Below are 20079 nucleotides of genomic sequence, written 5' to 3' on the forward strand. Positions count from 1 at the left end.
TACAGCCTCCAAAAACTATAAGTAATCATATTACAATTATTTATGTAGCGCCAGCAGATTCTGTAATGCTTTTACGGTAGGAGAAAATATTTATCAATGACATTAAAATTGACAATATATATAGAACTGCCAATAACATTACAGTGATATATATGGCTTAAGTACATTTTCCTAATTTATGATTATATATATTTAATGTTTACATTTGTATTTGTTTATTTTGTTAATCGTTATGCGGCATTAGGATCTGCTGGAGCGCTGCAGTTCCCGATCTGCATCTCTGTTTGAAACTGCCTGGGAAGCAAAAGCAATGGCTGTACTAAGCTGCATGTCAGACACAGATGTAAGTAAAAATGTATTAAAGAGTTATAGCGGAGGGAAATTTTTTGAGGAGACTTTATTGAATAATATTTGAATATTTGCAGCTAATATTCGATGCAGTGCTCCAAATCATGTATGGTGCTGTTGTTCCCTGGAGTGACACAGTGGAGCAGCTGGTGAAACAACATTTGGAAATGGATCACCCCAAGTAAGATATTATGGATATGTTAACCACACCTTTTTTGTTTTCTAATTCATACCAAAACCAAGAAAAATATGATAATCATAAGTTTATAATCATGTAAGTTGTAAGTACAAGCCATATATCATATTTCAGCATTTTAATTATTATTTCAATGCTGGTAAAATTTGCACACAGAGGACTACTCGCTAAACAAAGGGTTCTGTTTCAGCCCCTTCACTTCATTATCAATCACTTAAAATGCTATTACAGAGTCTTATATCGTGTACCTTTCTTAAAGCAAAATGTATAATTTTGTCAGGTTTTAGTGTTCATTGACTTTTGTACCCATGTGCATATTTTGTAGAAAAAAAAGCAATATGTTTACAAAAGAATATTATTGGTCACAAGATAATTATTTGCCCTTCTTATTTGGTATAAGTATCCTATATTGTTAAAAACAGACCCAAAGTCTCATCTCTGGCAAATACCCAAGAAGGTTTTTTTCAGCTTTAGTTAAAAAATATTTGATGTTTACATAGGCATGTTTTTATTTTATTTATTTTTTTATTTCCCAAAATCTAGGGTGAAATTACTGCAAGAAAGTTACAGACTCATGGAGATGAACAAGCTTCTACGTGGTTATGGAATAAGAGGCTTTAACTTTGCAAACGACAAACAGATAATGGTGAGCTACACATGACACAAACATTGAAATGTCACATTATTTTTGTGTACACCAAGAAAGTATTGTACGGCAATATCATTATTTCTTATTAAATTATTTGTTTTTGTTGTGTCAATTTTCCCCTCAGGGTCTTGCAAAATATATTCTTAAACAAGATTCACCTTCGTCTTTAGAAGATGCCTTAAAGATTGTCCAGGCGTATATGCTGCCAACTGTAGAGGTGTACATTTTTCGGATGGTGCAGTTGATTTACATGAACAGGGTAAGAATCTTTAGTCCCATTTCAATTTAAGCATATTTTCAGATTTGTAGTCTGATATTTTTGTATCATGGCTACATGAATTAATTCTCCTTTAATTGTACAAAATATAATGTATTTATAGGGAGAAGAATGTCTGAACCTTCTGAAGTCTCTTTCTCCTGCTGAAACAGATGTAACAGTTGAAAGACTTTCCTTATGGGCAAGAATAGCCTTACAAGAGAATCCGGGCAATGCTGAAGAGGTAGCTGTTTAAACCATGACATTTATTCATGGTCTTTAGTTGAAGTTGATGCCTTTTAATTGGTCCGACAAAAAGATGGAAGTTTATACAAGCTTTTGGGTTGTCAGGGTTGTCCCCGTTATATGGAACAGCATAATACAAAGTTATAACTATATTAGACCAGTTGTGTAAATCTATTTAGACTCTCTTAGTCTCCCATTCCATCTGAAGAAGTAACATTATATGTTTTCCTATGTTGGCCAATAAATGTTATCAAACTCATCTAAAGACTCGATTTTCTCTCTGGCTAATGCAGTAATGTAATCTTATTGTTAATCTGTATGAAGGTAAGGTATACAAATATTGTACATTGCTATGAATATTTTCCTGTCAATGCAGCTGATTAATATTTTAGAGGATATGTTTTTAGACCTATAATCGCCTAATCTTTTTTTATGTGTAGTGCAAAGAAGTTCAGAAGTTAATAGCAAAAGCTCTTGTTGAGACTTTAAAGTTCCAACTGTGTGTACACAGAGGTAAGTCTGCAATTGCAAGGCAGTTAAACATTAATAACAGTCTGCTTGTTGTGACATTAAACAAATATTATAATTTGTGGTTATAGGTAGTCTTCTGAAGAGGGAAATTTTTGAAACCAATTTACAGATGTTTGAGGCAATCTCTAGTTTACAGGTAAGGGTAACTTTAATGACATACTATTATAACTGCTTGTGTGTAGAAACTGTATTCTGTAAAATATGTAACTATATATTGGCCTGTTTATATTTTGTTGAACTAATATTAGCGTTCCTTCTTCCATAATTGGTGTACGAACCAGGATGTGTGCTGAAATGAAATGTGTATTGTAAGCGTGAGTGTGTAAAATGTTCTTGAAATGTGTATTGTAAGCGTGAGTGTGTAAAATGTTCTCTGACACAGTCTAATTCTTCTAGTTTTAAGAGCAAATTTTTTTTTTTATCTGCAGTTTAAATCGTTCTATCTAACCCGAGTTTGTCCTTCACCTACCGTGTCTTTTGTTGACAGATTTGTAGAAATATTTTTCCATGTACTACTTAATTTTATTTATTTTAGGAGGACTTTGACATTTTCCTTTCACTAGAAGAATATGAAAATCGGTCGTTGATGTCCCAACTCAGAGATGAACACATTAGAGCCTATGAGAGTACAAGATCAAAATCTAAATCAGAGAAGACGACTGAGCAAGCTACAGCCATTGATGAGAATGCAAAAACCCCATCCACTGAGTCCCGGCTCTATCGGCTGGCATTGCTTCTGCAAGTTACAGAGCAGGAGCTGGGAGCAGAACTGGCCTTGAGGGCTTTGGGACAAGGAAAAGTTGAGAAATCACTGCAGATATGCAGGTAGCACACATGGCTATGTTAATTCATACATTCTTTCCAACATTTTTTTTTTGCTTCTTTGACTAGCCAGTATTGCTACTGGAATTCAATTTGCATTCAATGGCACTTTTATAAATAAGGCTGTTTTAAATTTCTTTCTTAGAGATCTGTACGAACATCATTGCAATCCTCAAACGGGCCATTTAGTGTATTTAGTGTCCCAAAAACTGTGCCAGATGCTGGAAGCAAATACGCCAATGGTGATTCCTCCAGGAATGAACCTGCCAGCTGTAATCTATCAACTGTCTTGCCAGGCCTCAACAATATGCAGTCCAGGTAATATTAAACCTTTTGGTAAACTCCAGTAACTTTAATTAATGCAAGCTATTTCCTAGCATCCATACAACAAATAATCTTGTTTCTTTATGAAAATAAAACACTGGATAAAGAGGTACAATTACAATACCAAAATGTTCTGTTATCTTCCATGCCTTCATTGGGCTATAATCCAAATGTAATAATGTCTAATGCTTCCTCTTACAGACCTTTTGTTAGATGCCTTGGAATTGTGTAAATATACACAAGTGGCAATGGAGTTTTACAGACAATGCCAGATTGAAGACTATGGCTTTATAACAAAAGTAAGACTAGTTTATATGTTGGGGGAGGGGAACAGAATACTTTACATGCTCCTATCATATTTTTTCAACGTGTCATGAATATTCAGTCTAAAGAAATTGCACTAGAAATACAACTGTGTTCACACTAAAGATACAGATGTCAGTCTTTCAGTAAGATCACTACTGCAACATAAATATAGGAATGTCCTGCATGGCCTACGCACGTGGAGACACTGAAGAAAGAAAAGATAATGTAGTACCACATTTGCTCCCACAATTTTAAATATTAATTTTGAAGAAAAAAAAAAGAAAAACTTGAATATAAGGAAAAGTTTTACTAGTATGATTGAGAAAAATGCCCCCCAGTTATGCACATCTGCCCCCAGGCTTGCCACTCTGCCCCCTCAGACTTACCAAGGCATCCACAGACTTGCCCCTCCGTGCTCCAGACTCCCTGGTGTCTAGTGGGGACAGCTGGTGGACGTCTGTGCGATGAGTGTAGACAAACTCCGCTGGTCCCTGTCACTTCCACGATGGATCGCTGGAAGGTCATGTCGCGCCGTCATAGAAGCCCCGGCGGAAGTGACGGGGATCAGCGGAGTTTGTCTGCACGCATTGCGTCCACCTGCTGCCAGAGAGGAGGATCCTGGTCCCCTGCAGTGCTGCGGGGATCTGGATCATAATTATATAGTGAGACCTCTGTTTGAGGTAGGATTTTAAGATGACCTCGAATATAAGACGAGGGGTATTTTTGCTCTGGAAGAACCTCATCTTAGATTCGAGCAAATACGTTATATATGTTGCTGATGCTGTGGATGCTGATCTACGTACTCTAGCTTTAACACTTTAACATTCCTACACCTAATAAATGCGGAAGCCCTTACCAGGTGCATTAATTGTCTAATTTAGCCTCACACTAAACATAGCAGACACTGAGAGGTTTTTTTTTTGCTATAAAACAGAAAAAAACATTTTGTTTGTGCTTTACGTGATTAAAAATTCTTACTTACATATAGCTTGTTTAATAAGTCTTCTTGGACAACACAAATAATAAAAAGTATATTGTCTTTATTGCAGAGTGCTACTTTTGGAGCAGATAGAGACCAGTATGAAGAGTGGACCTATGATGATTTCTTCAGTGAAGATGGCATTGTTCTTGATCCACTTATTGTTTTACCTGTGACCTATGACATAACAACTGCTGTGGTGCCAAGCACTGCTGGTAAAAAAAAATAATAATAATTAAATGTCTATCTTCATTTAAAAGTATTTATATGTTTACTCAGGTTAGGCATCCCCCCGTGTAAATGTCCGTCTTTGGGAACTTTTGAATGCAGAGAGGCAGGCACAGTGGTCTACTTCTTTATTAGCAAATACACCATTGATGGGTAAAATATGCATAGTAGATTCCACAAATAATATTTTCTTCTTCTTTTTCTCTCCGTTTTTGTTGGCAAGAAACCAATCATATGGCTTTGTCTGTCACTGTGCCATGCCCTTAAGGTAGATAACCCAAAGATTCAACAAGCCTTCTGGTGAACATGTTCCCATCTCTGTTACTTCAATTTAGTTTAGCACAAAAAACTAAGTTGTTTCTTGTTAAATAATCTGATTGTGCAGTGTATTGTATTGCAGTTTTATACAGGTTTATGAATACCTTTGTACTTTATTACCTAACAAACAAAAGAAAAAGATAGCAGAGTGTCATATATTCTACCTATTTGCATGCATCAATAGAAGGATTCATGACAATCCTTTGTATAAATGTGCTCTATTCCAATTCCATATTAACTGTATACAACTGACCTATACCTACTGCTAAATATATATATATATATATATATATATATATATGATACACCCCTAGTGCCTACATATAATCTAAAATATTTTTACTTGGTAAAGAATGACATTGAACCATCATTACATTATTTTTGTTTAATAGCGGATATTCCAAAAATGTATATATATATGTGTGTGTAAAACAAATATCTCAAGTTTAAAAAAACTAGGTAGATTTACTTAGTTTAGCTTCTTTTTAAAGCTGCGAAAATGGCAATACCCAATTTAATGCAAAGCAATGTTGCGTCATGGGCTTCTGCAACAAACTTTTTTGTATGCAAACATTGTTTGGCCTGGATACAACAGAAGCCTATTGGTAGAAACATATGGACAAACTCTTGATGGCAAAAGAGGTGGCAGAGAGGTGTGTTTTGCTTCTCTGGAGAAGATAAGTTAGCCGTAACTTTGCTATTTTTGATGAGATCGAATGCATGCTGTTATGTTTGTTACAGGTAGAAAAATTTACCCTTTGGATTGTGCAAGTCTGGCAAACTCCCCCTTCATCAAAGGTAGTAAACAAGAATTAGTTTGATTGTGCTTTTCTACATGTGAAAATGTATGTGTTCTGATGGTATCTGCTTTGCGATTGAACAGGGCAAAATTTACTTCTTCCTGCCAAAACTCCAATAACGGCATTGTTGGAAAATCTGCAGGAATGTAGCCAGTGTGAGCTTACCTTAAACCTGGTGGTACAAGCCTTTGGAACATGTCTCCAACATGGTGTGTCAAACAACATGGATAATTCTTTGAGTTTAAAGGTATCGAAAATTTATTCTGTAAGTGCTTTTTTCCTTTACGTGATCTGAATGGAGAACTTAATTTAATGTGTTTATTTGATTTCATACTTTATGCAAAGGGTTATATTTGTATTTGATTATAAATTGTCTTTGATTATGCTTTACCCTTGTTTTGTGCCATGATAAACATGGTTGGTGGCAAAAGTGTTACAAAAACCTTCTCCGTCTGGAGCTCAGCACCACATCTGTGTTTCCTCGTGACTTTCCGTGTCATCTGTGCCTTCCTGATTACTTGTACCTACTGTGTGGCGCTGTCCTCCTTCTTTTCGTCTGTGACAAGTTCTGTGTTTGCAGTGGATTATACTTCTGCAGCGCTAACCTCCACGCAGCCTCCTTGGTGCAATTGAAATAGACTTGCACTAGTATGATTAGCTGAACCTGGGCACTGCAAGTTTCTACAGAAACATCTAGCATTGACATGGAAGGATATAACACCCGAACTGTCACATGTAACTGAATTCTGATGCTAAATCTTTTGTAATTGGCTTTTCTCTTTGCTTTTTTTTTATGCTAGTTACATGATGAAAAATTGCTAGTGGAAATCAAAACATTTATTTCTGCATTTGGAGAAAAGACAGTAACTCTAATTAAGTGTACGGCAATGGCTTTACTGCACAAGGTAGGCTACAATGCTAGCAAGTCTTACTTTACTTCAAAATGCCACTTCACCACCCCCATTTCACATTGGTTTAGTACACACAATCCATATGCAAGCACACCTGCTTATAATGTATATGAAACATTAACATGTCAATTTTTTTATTTTTTTTGTGGAAAAAGTAATTGTACATCTGATTGCCTTTGAAATGTATTCTTTTTGCGTTTCGTGTCCAATGAAGTAAGTCTTTTTATTCAGAAGCTGCAGTTAATGCATTACCGTGCAAGCTTTTTTATGCTGTTCCCCTTAAGTGCTGCAAAAATGCTTGGCTCTATTAAGACAAAACGTATTAATGTCATGACCACTTATTGTATTTCTCTGTGGGAGTCTTGACCAATCCAATGGTTCAATCATATGATTTACATGTAAATGAACATTTAATTTTAACATTTTGGGAAGGAGTTATGACATCAGATGCTGTATCTAACATTGAACACTTTTTTGAGAGTGGTGATCTGCCATACTTTGCAAGAATCTTATGAAAGAAATGTCGTTTTTGTAGGTTTTTAATTGTCGTATTGTGGATTGTGATCTGGCATTGGGTTACTGCACACTACTTTCCAAAGAGGAAGTATTTGAAAAGCTTTGGGATATTATAAGCAACACTTGGCAAAATTACAACAAGGTCATGGTAGGTTCAAAGTACCTGGGATGAACTAAAATTGTATTATTTGTAATGTGTATTGTGTCCTACATACTGTATTTGCTTAATTGTAAGACCACCCCCCAAACTTTGGATAGTAATGAAAGAAAAAAGCCTGAATATAAGGTGACCCTATTGGAGAAAAAAAAATCAGAACCATTGTTTTTTTTTTTTTTTTGCCTTTTTTTCTCTCACTCCCCAACATCTGTCAATGTCTCCGTACCTTCTCCTCTGAGCGCTTCTGTGTCCCTGTAGTGACCCTGTGTCCGCAGCTCTGCTTTTTCTCTTGCCTCTTCTTGTTCCCAGCAGATAGGGCTGGGCCTCCACGCATTCCCTTTCCCCACAATTCGAGGAACGGAGGAGAGGCTGTTCCCATGGTGCCAGAGGCCAGAATATTGCAGATGGATTCAAATAAAAATAGAAGCCTTTCTACACCTCACTTTCTCCGCAAAGCTGACTGCATTATTCTGGCCTTTTGGAGTACATCAGCAAAAGGACGGAGCCGCAGTACAGCCTCTCCCTGTTCCTCCAATCTGGGGAAGACCGTCTGTCCAGGGGCTCTGCACCTTTGCTGAATTTCATGGAGAAGCAGATGAAGAAATAAGACACAGGGAGAAGCGCTTGAAGAAAAAAGACAGAACAACAAGAAGAGGCAAGAAAAGAAGTTGAGCTCCGGAAAGGAGGCAGGGACGCAGAAGCGAATGAGAATGCGAGTGAGTGATGGATCTGAGGTCTGAATAAAAGACAACCTCAATTACAAGACAAGGTTGTTGCTTTTTTCTTGCCTTCTGCCTTATAATCAAGCAAATACTGGTCATCCTGAAATCGATTTAGAAATGTATTAATTCCAAGAGTCTAAGTTCTCACTTTCAGTCTGATTATAATGAATATAATGGGTGTTCACTGTCAAAGTTCATACTTCTTATTGGGCCAACATATTAAAAAAACTAAAGATGTAAAGTTACAAAAGCTTTATAGACTTTAGATGTATCTTCTTCAAGAAAATATCAATTATTCACAAAGGCAAATTTTTCTAAAACACTTGGCAGGTTACTTAGCCTTATCTCCATCCTCTGTTCGCAAGTCAACAGGCAATTTATTCTAAACCATGATGTCTCCGCTTGTGTATCTCTTTGATTTTGAAAGAATGGTTGATATAATTGATTTTCACTGCTTGCATAGGCTGTTGCTGTGGTTGGAGCACAACTTGCCCTTCTGTATCATGAAGATGAAGAAAGGAAGAAGTTCCAAGAACTGATTACTGATGCTGAGTGGGGTATTCGACTTGGAAATTTTGGAGTGAGTAGAATGTGTAGTAAAAAGGGAAAGTGAATAGCCATATGGAGGTGATATATAAAAAGAGCATTTCTGGTGCAAAGTGCTAAACCTACTATAGTTTATTTAAGGGAAACATGTAATGGCCAATTCTTTGTTCTATCAAGAAACTTTACACATTTTAATGCATGGTTTCATGTGTTGTTGTGTATCTGTTGAAGGTATCCTTCCAGTCTGTCTTTAGACAGAGTTCAGAGAAGAAGAAAGAGCTACTTAGCACATTAGTTCAAAACTCAAACGTGGACACAGCGCTCATTTTGAAGTACTGCAGGTACACTGTATGCAAGTGTGTGTAAATGTGATTTTGGAAAAAATCAAGCTATGTACAGTACTGACAAAACGAGCAGCTCGTGTAATGGCTGTTTTTGTTTATTGCAGCACATTTATGCTGGATTGTGATGCTGCCCTCCAGCTTTACATTGAAACCCTACTGTTGTCTGGTTCAAACCTCAAGCGTGGTGATGGTGATTTTACCCTGGACTCTAACCAGTGCTTTAGCACTGAACTAGTATTGAAGGCAAAACAAATCATTCCTCTGTTACAGTGCACCCAAGACTTGGTTGTTAGTCTCAGTGCAATACTGCACAAGGTATTTTTTATTCTTCATCTTTTTATTTTTCTTGCACGGTTACAGTGCAGGTGATTATCTATTTAATTTGAATTTCTTCTTGACACCTGTCAGGGTTTTCGCTCTTTTGTACAAAACTGTAAGTCTCACAGATATTTGTGTCTTATACCATTTACTTTTAATTATGTATATGTATACATGTTACATACGTAGATTTAATTTTCTGAGAGTTGTATGATAAAAAAATATACTTACACATGAATACCAGAATTTCCCTGTAGCACCATTGTTCAATAGTCTTACCAACTGATCTCCCCAACTGACCTGTCAACAGTATGGAGGACCATGCCAAGTTGGCACAGCCTCCACAGCTGGGTAGGGCATCATAGGTCTAGGGCAGCTGTGAAGATAAAAATGACACATTCTTTTAAAATATGCGGTCAATTTAAATAAGGAAGCATTTGTAGTCGTAGGGCTGGACAGATTTTTCTAGAATTTGCGAGAATTGAAAATTAGCCCCCCTAATCTTATTTAATATCTTACCTTTATATATAAATTCACAGTGATTAATATTTTGGCAAAGCAGCATTCTAGCGAAATGAAAATGCAAACATTAATGCATCTAAAAATTCAGTGAAATATGTGAATGGTCAACTCAGCTCTTCTTGTGAGAAAAGCTCCTTGGGGTCGGGTCTCTGGCTATCTCTGATTATTTACTCCCCTAGAACTGCACTGAATATTTATGAGAATCGTACATTTGGCAGGGAACTCTTTGCAACATTTGACGCTGCAAGAGCACATCCATTGGGTCTGAACCAAGCTGGAGAGACTACATTTGTATTCGGCACACCTTTTTTGTTTAAACTTTCTTTTTAGTATACGGTATTGTCTTTAAACTGCTGTTGTAGCAGAACCTATTTGTAGATTGGTAGTGCTATTTGCCACCGCATATATAATCAAGTGCTTTGTTTCCTAGCTACTTAATTTGTTTTTTCCAGCTGGATCCATATGATTATGAAACAATTGAAGGAGTCTTACAAGTTATATTCGCAGCAGATGAGAAGAACACCAATATTCAGCTGAACCAGGTAAATTACTGAATTAACCATTTTGTGGCATAATGCACTCTTTTCAGATATTAACATGTTCAAATGCATGTGATAGCTAACCCTTTTTTATCTGTTCAACCCATTTGACCGTGGAACATTGATATTGGTTTTATTGGGACTGCCTTAGTATAATGTACCAGGAACTAGCCAGTAGCACCACTCACATTCCATGCTACCATGATGCATTTAATGTGACCCTAGATAATGATGGCTTTCATGTTTTCATATAGTCCTCACAAAGAGATATTGAGGATTCAAACCACTAACTAGATTTAAACTAAGCTAACCAATGCAGAGATGAACCCAAACCAGGCTTTGGACTTTCACAAATTCCATTGATGACTAAGGAGTTTGGTTTCAATGAATTAACTCCAAATAAATTTACCAGCTATGTCATTATCTGGGATCAATGTTCTGAAACCTGTCGTCTATTAATTCCTTGGGGGGCTGTGCTTTGCCAATTTATTTCTTGTGGTATGTGACGTATTTTTTTCCCCAATGTTAAGGTTGTTTTCATCACTTTATCTTAAAGGCTTTAGGTCTAATTAATCATCTAAAATCTTACAAGAGGATCTCCCCTCCTGTTGATTTGGAACACCAATACATATTGGAACATGGAATTGCAATGTCAAGTCATGCTCAGACAAGACTGCCCTTTCATTTGCTCTTCTTTTCAACCGCGTCAAGCTTTTGGGGAATTATATGTAAGTTTACTGTCGCAAATGTTTCTATTTAAAAAAAAAAAAAACTAAAAAAAAAAACTAAAATATTTTAATGACTTCAATTAAAATATGCCATAATAAAACATTCAGAGTTACTCAATTTTTACAGCCTGTGCCAATTACATGCACAGCTTATACTTCTAAGAAACTTTCTTCATAAATTACCTAAACAACTGCAAGATTTGGATATATGGAAAAATGGAAATTCTCTTTCTTTGGTGTAATCTTCCTTCAGACAAAACCATATAGACAGAAACTCACTTATATCCTCTAGGGCTGATCTGCATGTACACATTTATGCCCCAATATAGCCATGCATGGAGACTCTGCGTTTGGTTGTGCACCTTCTTATACAGCAATATGCTAACCCTTCATACATATGTGTGTGTATATATAGATCAATTCAGACAATGAGTTCTACACAGCTGTCATTCTAACGCAACACAAAGATGACGTATCTCTGCAATAATTTTATATCAGGAATGTAAATATTCTATACAATAGTACTTTACTGACTTCTATGTTTATGCAAGTTTGTAAATAGTGTGTAGTGCAGTTGACTGTTTGGGTGTACCTTCAGTGTTTTTACAAGAGGAATCTTTGGTAATCTTTCTTTTCAACAACTTTCATAAACATTTATAACAAAAAATATATATTTTTCAGCTGCAGAGCTCAGTGAGGAATCGTTCCCTACTCTGCTGTTAATTTCCAAGTTAATGAAGGTGCGTTACAAAGTGCAGTGATGGAAAATACACTTGTAAATGTTTTCAGTTATTATTTCCACACGTTGTTTCAAGATTTGTGCCGGAGTGAGTTAACTGATGGGCCCTGGGGCGATGCTGCATCAAGCCCAAACAGCAATTTAGTTTAACATGTATTGACTTACTATAATAACAAGCCTACACCGCTGTATGGCGGTTTTATTACTTTTATACACGTTTGACCCTATTCTTTTATCAGCTTTTCCTTCCCCCTAAAGTAGGACACAGTGCATGATTATTTACAAAGTGTTAATACCCCCCATTGTTAATGCAAATCATTGGTTTGTGTGATATATCCAACACACACAATGATCATTTCTTAAGTGTCCCAATAATTCTCTCTGTATAACAGTTACCAATGTTCCCTGTCTAATTCATTTATTATTAGTCCATGTTATTTACTTGCTCAGAACTGGTCCCCTATTGCCGTTCTCACTCCAACGCGAATGCTTAGCAAGCTTGAGGTAAAATTGACCTAATCCCACTTTCCCAAAACATTTCCCAAAGGTTTCTTTGGATACTTTGTACATGACAGCAGTCAAGCATATTTTTGAGAAGCAGTTAAGACCTAAAGCACTGAAGATGAAAAAAAATGAATGTTCCTCCATTGTAACCAAGGAAACCGCTAAAACGGTTATGATCATCCAGTCTTACTTACAGTCCATCAGTAATCCAGAGTGGGCCGCAGCAATTGCTCACAGGATTGCTCAAGAGCTCCCAACCGGTAAGATTAAACCGATCTACAATTACAACAAAACTGGGCAAGCCTTATAACTGTCATGATTTGCGATATGGTTAAAATGGTTAATAGTGTGTTTATAATATTTCAGGTCCTGATAAGATCCACGCACTAAAATTTTGTCTCTGCTTGGCTGAAAAGTGGAAAAATAATATATCCCCTAAGGTAAGATACAGAGGAGACATAGGAATAAGGTTGCTGTATATATTGTAAATTGTAGCCAGTGACCCTCCGCAGCCACTATGCTGAGTTCCGGTATATAAAATCATAGTGTTCTGTCTCTTAAGGACATGTACCAGGTACTGTGTATTATGGAGCCTGTGCAGTGAGACACACTCCTCCATAATATTTATGGGCTGGTTGGGGAGATCAAAGATCCCAGGCCAGAATGTGCTGTTGGTTTTAACTAATGTAACAATAGCCATTGGTTGTCCTGCCATATAAAACCTTAAAGGCATTGCTTGATGCCCCCATTTGCCCATGGGACATTATGTCAATACATATAAATACTAAATTTGTACTTCAAGTTCCCTTCTCACTTCTGACACCCCCAATAATAAATGTATGAGAACATTTGCAAATTAAAATAACTATTTTATATGTTTATGTTTAAAAATGGGCTGATGAGCTTTTATGGGCTACAGCGCCCATCACCCTCAGCCAGACTGATACTCAGGGGCGTAACTAGAAGCCTCAGGGCCCCGGTGTGAGAATCTGTTAAGGCCCCTCTTCTCACTATCTACCCTCTCCCTACCCCCTCTTCTCACTATCTACCCTCTCCCTACCCCCCCCCTTTGTAGGTCACTTACCGTGGAGTCCTGTGGTGGGGGCGCGAGGCCTCTGTCTCGCTGCTCTGCCGCGGTGCGCACGGCTTCACTGCTGAGCGCCGGCACCCGAGACAGACGCCTCACGCTCCCACCACTGCAGTCGGGCCAGCACTGAGGCAGGCGGCAGAGGAGACATAAGGGCGCCGAGCGGTTGCTAAAAACGACCGCTCGGCACCCCTTGGGCCCCCCTGACTGGCAGAACTCCAGGGCCCGGTCGCAGTCGCGACTCCGGTAGTTCTGCAACTGCTGATACTGATTTGAGTTCCTTTGGCCTAAAAAGGGGCTGCACCAGAACTGCATGAATCTTGGCATACCTATATTTTCTGATTGTTGCACAATTATGGAATGTAACATCATATGCGTGCTTACCCTGTATTTTATTGTCCATTGTCACTTACATGGGCTGCATATGGGGTGGGAGCTTTTTATTTTACTTTTACTTTTTTGTTTGGAATTGGTGGAATCCAACTCATTTGGGTTTTATCAGTGAACATTTGCAGATAAATAAAGAACTTCTTCTTACCGCATTATTAATGGATTATAGAGAGCCATTTTAGCCCTTCCTGCAGGGGACGCCTGCAGAGGAGTATCCCTTTATAACATAGTTGATTTAGTAATATTTCCATGTCACTGTAACTTGCCACTAATAAAATAACACCAATGAGACACTTGGCCTGCCTAATATAAATTAATATATTGTGTCTTTTTTCATCTTTCATTTTATTTAGGAAGAAGCCTATGAAAGAGCTGAAGTGTTAATAAAAAAACTTAGTGTGCAATATCAACGATCAGCAACAGAGAACATTCTGATTACGCACAAGCTGGATACGACGGAGTTCCTGAAACTGATTGGAAAGCCTGCTAATCTCATCGTATCTCTCTACGAGCACAGCAGTGTTGAGAAAAGAATACGAATTCCTACAGGCAGAGATTATCCAGGTCTGCTGATTCACAAATAGCACACTACAAGTTTTCTTTAAGAAACATAATACAGAATGAGGTCACATATAGTCCCACATGACCCTCCCAGTTCTATATTTTATATTTTATAAAAAAAAATTTGTGGGCAAGAAAGGCAATTTAAATGTATTATTGTGGTATATTGTAAAGAACAAGAACGTTAAGAGGTTTCATAATTGGCATACCAAGTGTGCTACTTGTCACCATGGTCTGTATAATGGATGTATTTTAGGGTTTATTCACTAAAGTGATAGTTCGCAAGAGAGTGTCAAGTGTCAAATCCCTTAATTCGCTAGGCCTTATAAAAGGCTGTCCCTAGCAAATTACTCTCGACAGTTTTTTGAGCAAAAGTTTACTTGTTATTAGACATAAAGTATGATAAAGTCAATAAGCTGAAACTACAACTTTCCTTGAATCTCCCTTCTTATTGAATAAACACCTTTTATGTGTAACTTTTGCTGATTACATTATTTTGCAGATATTCACTCAGCAGCAAAGCAAATATCTGATGTAAACAACATGAATATGAGCAAAATCCAAAATGTTCTTCTGGAGAAGTGGCTCTGTCCTGTCACTTTGCCCCAAGCTGATGTAAGTTCTGACTGCCTTCAATTTTTATCCAAACACTATAAATACATCTGGTATGAATTTTTTATATTGTCACTTATAATCAGTTCATGATTTGCTATATAGAGATTAAGGCTTTTTTGTATCAATTATTTAGTACACCAGTTTGAGAACTACGTGTATGTGTGTGTGTGTGTGTATATATATATATATATATATATATATATATATATATATATATATATATATATATATATATAATGTGTGTGTGTATATATATATATATATACTCATTAACAATCTTATTGTTCATTTGAGTTGATACATTTAAAATTATGTGTACATTGTTTGCAGTTGGCTGTCCTTTTAACTTGTTGCCATGTCATTTTAATACCCTATTTACAGAAAAACAAAGATGCCTTTGGGGATGTTCAAGGCGACGAAGACCTCAGAAGGTAGGTCTAAATATTTTGTTTGAAATTACTACATATATTTGTTTTATCAGAGTCTTGTATTTTTGAATCTTATGTTTATTTTTTTATGTGAGTTACAAAACTCACACCTGACTTTCTAGTTTCTAAGATTCTATGGATCACAACTTAATGAGAAATGCTTCTACAAGCAAACTCAATAAAAGTCCTGCATGCTAATGCCTGAAACTTAGAGGATCTTAACCATACTCAAATGTACAATATCTTCTTATTTGTGAATAATGTTGGTTTATTAACCCCTTGATGACAATTGCCGGTCCGGGCACGTCACGGAAAATCAAGTTGTTAGCGACAATTGACGTGCCAGGACCAGCACGTCTTTAAACGGGTGCAGAAAGCGATCTACTTTCGCTTTCTGCACCCAAACGGCGTTGCTGTAATGCCTCGACCTCGAGGCATTCAGCAACGCCACGATCGGCACTAGGGGCCATCTCTGGCCCCTCCCCGGGGCGTCAACATCCGCCATACATTGTATGGCGGCGGACGCCCGTTTTGAAAGCGTTTAGGAGGCGATCAACGATCACCTCCTAAACTTAAATGGTGTCGCTGGAATGCCTCGATCAGGAGGCATCCAGCGACACCAAACACTTACCTCTGGATGGACTGTGACCGCTCCGGAGAGCGGTCACAGCCGCCGCTGCCGGTGATCTTCACCGGTGTGTGGGGGAAAAATACACACTGCAAACTTTGAAAAAATTCTGGTGGTAGAAATGGTGCATGGAAAGAGTTAAAATACTAGCATTTGAAATACCCTGGGGTGTCTAGTTTTCAAAAATATATGGCTTTATTGGGCATACTGAAATGGCCCGGCTCAAAGATGTACCAAATAGGACATGGGCAGCTGATCGCCAAACGCCAAAGTTCAACATTGAAAATGCGCATGCCCCAAATGTGGCCCTTTTGCCCCCAAACAGCCAGGCAAAATCATTCATGTGAGGTATCGCTGTACTCAGGAGATGTTGCTGAACACATATTGGGGTGTTTTATGACATATACCAGAACCTGTTTATTCATACCTGAAGTAAAATGTGTGTGAAAAAACAAATGCAAAAAAAATGACTACCATAAAGTTTGACAAAGGCTGATGGTAGAATTAGTGCTTGGAAAGGGTTAAAATACTAGCATTTGGAATACCCTGGGCTGTCTAGTTTTCAAAAATATATGATTTGATGGGGTAAATTGCATTGGCTGGCTTCAAAGATACCTGAAATGGCACATGGGGGGAAGAATTACCAGATTTGGAAAAAATGGCTTTGAAATAGCAAAACGCTACCTGTACTTATTGCTCCATAACGTGCAGAAAAAAGCAAAAAAACATAAAAACATTGGGTATTTCTAAACTCAGGACAAATAGTAGAATCTATTTAGCAGGTTTTTTTTATTACCTTTTTATAGATGAGTAAAAGATTTTTCAACTAAAAGTTAGAAACAGTAATTTTTTTCTAAATGTTTCACCATATTTTATACTTTTTTTAATAGTAAATAATGATACAATCAAAACAATGTCATCTAAAGAAAGCCCTTCTTGTCCTGAAAAAAACCAATATCTAATGTGTGTGGGTTTAGTAAACGGGAAAGAAGAAAATTACAGCTAAACACGAGCAGCGCAGAAATGTTAAAACGGCCATTGTCACGAAGGGTACAAAAAGTAAAATCAGCCTTTGTCACGAAGGGGTTAAACTTACTCCTTGGTACATGGGGATGCTTGTAGGAAGGCTTTACTTTTACCTCTGTCATTTGTGACAGAACATGAGAAATAGGGCAGCTATAGTTTGACCAGCAAATTGATGTACGGTAAATATTTCTAAAATAGTCAAAAGTTTAGACTTGCTTTTCCACATTTATTATGTATGAATGTTTCTAATAATAGTAGTAGTAGTATAACATTTGTTACCTGATTGCAGAGTCATATACCTCCTTCAGCCATACCCAGTAGACCACAGTTCAAGAATTTTGTATGCAGTTGCAACATCTGCTACATCTGTAAGTATGCTGTAGTCTTCTATCTAGTACATATGCCTTTATTTTTTATTTAAGCTTTTAGAATGTGTGCATTTTAAGGAACAATCAATTGTTCAGAAAATGTGCTTATACTTAAGGAAGTGCTGTTTTTATTATGTTCCAGCCCATTGGGGACAACCAATTAACATTTGCTCACAGAAGTCGAGCCCTTCAGTGTCTTATCCATTTAGCCGATACTGATACAGTGGTGTCTCTCGTCAAAAAACCCATTGACCAAGTAAAGTAAGTAAAGCTTGTCTAGGTAAAGTATCAGTGGTAATATTTCTACTGTATGGTATGCTTTTCTGTTCATTTCTTGTTTATACAGCAGAGCTAGAGGTATATCTAGTAGGTGTTTGTTTTGTAAGTCATAGTAGTTGTACATAATTCTACAGAAAAAATATTTCAGGGAAAATGGTCAGGATTTGAAGCTGAAAGTTATGTGATTAGGATGAAAGAAAAATGAGGTGCAGATCCATGGGATTTCCAGCCAGTGGAGATGGTAATATGAATTCAAACATCTTTAAAATGGTGTTCTAAATGAAAGTGAAGGTGATCAGGATTTACATTGTTAGGAATATTTGCCAGATGTAGTCTATAAGATTTTACATTCAAGTTAAAAATAAAACCTCTATTTTTTCAGGTATTATCTTAAGTGCTGCATCTATCTATCAGAGTTTGAAATCTTGAACATTCCCTATACCCTTGAGTCATTTCACAGCAGTCCAAAAGAAGGAATGATTAAAGGGTTGTGGAAAAACCACAGTCATGAACCCAGGGTGAGTATGAATGCAAACACTAAAAAGCCTATTTTGCCTGAACGCTAATTTTATTGCAATATATCCCTTTTCTACTTGCTTAGTTCAAATTGCTGCTGTTTCGATCAATTCTCTATCCACAATGTGCGTGCCGAGACTTCCAGTAAAACTCTAATATGGATGGGTGACTTACGAAGCAAGTGTTGCACTTTACCACGTAGTCACACATGTAGTGTGTTTTCTGAGCACCTAAAACCATGATTATCAAGCCAATCTTCAAGGACTGTTTTTAACGGAGTACCCCGTCTTATTCTATACTAAAAATATATACAAAATACAAATACTGCAAAATACATAATATTTATGTGCTAGTGTAGAGTGAAATGTGAGATTATATCTTCATAGCCTCTGCTCAGGGATAAGGGCCTGGTAACACATTTATGGCTGGCTTGCCATTTGGGGACTCTTGTTTTGTTAAAATAAGTTTATGGACATTTTCACATACTTTGTGTTTACTGTTCTCTCATTGTTTCTCAAGTCTTCTGGCTAATAAGGCATGTTATATACTATATTGTCTTTTGTTTAACTCAGGCTGTACGCTTAGTGACAGAACTCAGTTTAGAATACCATGTTTATGATCCTCAACTTTGGAGTGGATTACTGCAAAAATTACTTGGATTTAACATGGTACGTATTATGCTGGAAAATTATATTTTGGCCGATACACAACATGCAAACCTGCATTTGTCAAAGGTTATATATCATTCAGAAGCCACTGCTGAAGGAGAAGGTTACTATATGAAATCATTAATAGGCTGAGTATGTCATTTCTTAAGCAGGTACTGTAGAATTTAAAACTCTAAAAAGTGGATAAAATTTCTGAGTGAAACATTACTACAGAATAAGCCAACAAGATAGGCAGAGCATAACGAACATGTAACAGACACAGACCGAATCAGAGCATTATTGGTGACCAGTCGAGTTGTATATGTGGTGAGAAGTATTGTAAAAACTGTTTAATCATAGCATTGTTATTTAAAAAAATAATTTAACTTAATGAAAGCCAGTTAGTCATCAATGTGTAATGGTGTGAAAGCTGGAGGTGACTGTGGATACGCAGGATGTTTTTAGCGGTCTGAATCTATTGAATGAAGAAGTGGAGAAGTCTTAATATATGGTCACCAAGCTTGTAGAATCTCTCCTCTCCTCTGTTTTATATGTGTTGGTGGGGTAAGAATGTTCTGTTGCTTCATAATTAGCCCCCTGTATACAAACATGTGACATGTGCACTGTGCATTCTGGATGCCTTTCCCTCAACTTTGGAAGAATGGAGCATGTGTTCACAACTTGGATATGTTCTCTCATATATGTATTTTTACAATCCTAGATGAATTACCTAAGAAAGGTTTTAGCTGCAATTACTGGTGTGCAGTGCCTTTGGGAGGTATGTATTTTAGAGTGCAAAACTATGTATTTCTTAAGTGCATGAAATTGGATTTGCTTGGTGGGATTTCAATTGTTAAATAGAAGAAATCTACCTTTTTGTCCCAGATACAGAACTTCAGCAGAGCATGGCGCACAGTAATTTTGGCTCCATTCATATCTGGTAAATACAATTCCATTGTTTTATACAATACCACTGTATGCATAT

The 20079-nt window shown here is 37.1% G+C and overlaps 1 protein-coding gene across 1 annotated transcript in view; it reads left to right on the forward strand.

Moving 5' to 3' along the window:
- The window catches only part of KNTC1 (kinetochore associated 1), a 54301-nt gene that overhangs the window by 22768 nt on the left and 11454 nt on the right, over window positions 1-20079 (forward strand). The window contains exons 26-56 of the mRNA XM_089491023.1: window positions 245-343; window positions 426-529; window positions 1088-1190; window positions 1318-1452; window positions 1574-1693; window positions 2136-2208; window positions 2295-2362; window positions 2762-3051; window positions 3194-3366; window positions 3574-3671; window positions 4728-4872; window positions 6087-6250; window positions 6804-6908; window positions 7450-7578; window positions 8773-8889; window positions 9087-9196; window positions 9304-9514; window positions 10492-10581; window positions 11135-11306; window positions 11988-12046; window positions 12593-12809; window positions 12916-12989; window positions 14380-14590; window positions 15090-15202; window positions 15584-15633; window positions 17574-17652; window positions 17795-17913; window positions 18314-18449; window positions 19020-19115; window positions 19816-19872; window positions 19980-20034. Coding sequence (XP_089347149.1) covers window positions 245-343; window positions 426-529; window positions 1088-1190; window positions 1318-1452; window positions 1574-1693; window positions 2136-2208; window positions 2295-2362; window positions 2762-3051; window positions 3194-3366; window positions 3574-3671; window positions 4728-4872; window positions 6087-6250; window positions 6804-6908; window positions 7450-7578; window positions 8773-8889; window positions 9087-9196; window positions 9304-9514; window positions 10492-10581; window positions 11135-11306; window positions 11988-12046; window positions 12593-12809; window positions 12916-12989; window positions 14380-14590; window positions 15090-15202; window positions 15584-15633; window positions 17574-17652; window positions 17795-17913; window positions 18314-18449; window positions 19020-19115; window positions 19816-19872; window positions 19980-20034 — 3772 coding nt within the window. The remainder of the gene's footprint in view (window positions 1-244; window positions 344-425; window positions 530-1087; window positions 1191-1317; window positions 1453-1573; window positions 1694-2135; window positions 2209-2294; window positions 2363-2761; window positions 3052-3193; window positions 3367-3573; window positions 3672-4727; window positions 4873-6086; window positions 6251-6803; window positions 6909-7449; window positions 7579-8772; window positions 8890-9086; window positions 9197-9303; window positions 9515-10491; window positions 10582-11134; window positions 11307-11987; window positions 12047-12592; window positions 12810-12915; window positions 12990-14379; window positions 14591-15089; window positions 15203-15583; window positions 15634-17573; window positions 17653-17794; window positions 17914-18313; window positions 18450-19019; window positions 19116-19815; window positions 19873-19979; window positions 20035-20079) is intronic.

Source organism: Sceloporus occidentalis, unplaced genomic scaffold (assembly GCF_023333645.1).
Source record: "Sceloporus occidentalis isolate IW3139 unplaced genomic scaffold, rSceOcc1.0.p SCAF_48, whole genome shotgun sequence".
In the NCBI taxonomy this organism is placed as follows: domain Eukaryota; kingdom Metazoa; phylum Chordata; class Lepidosauria; order Squamata; family Phrynosomatidae; genus Sceloporus; species Sceloporus occidentalis.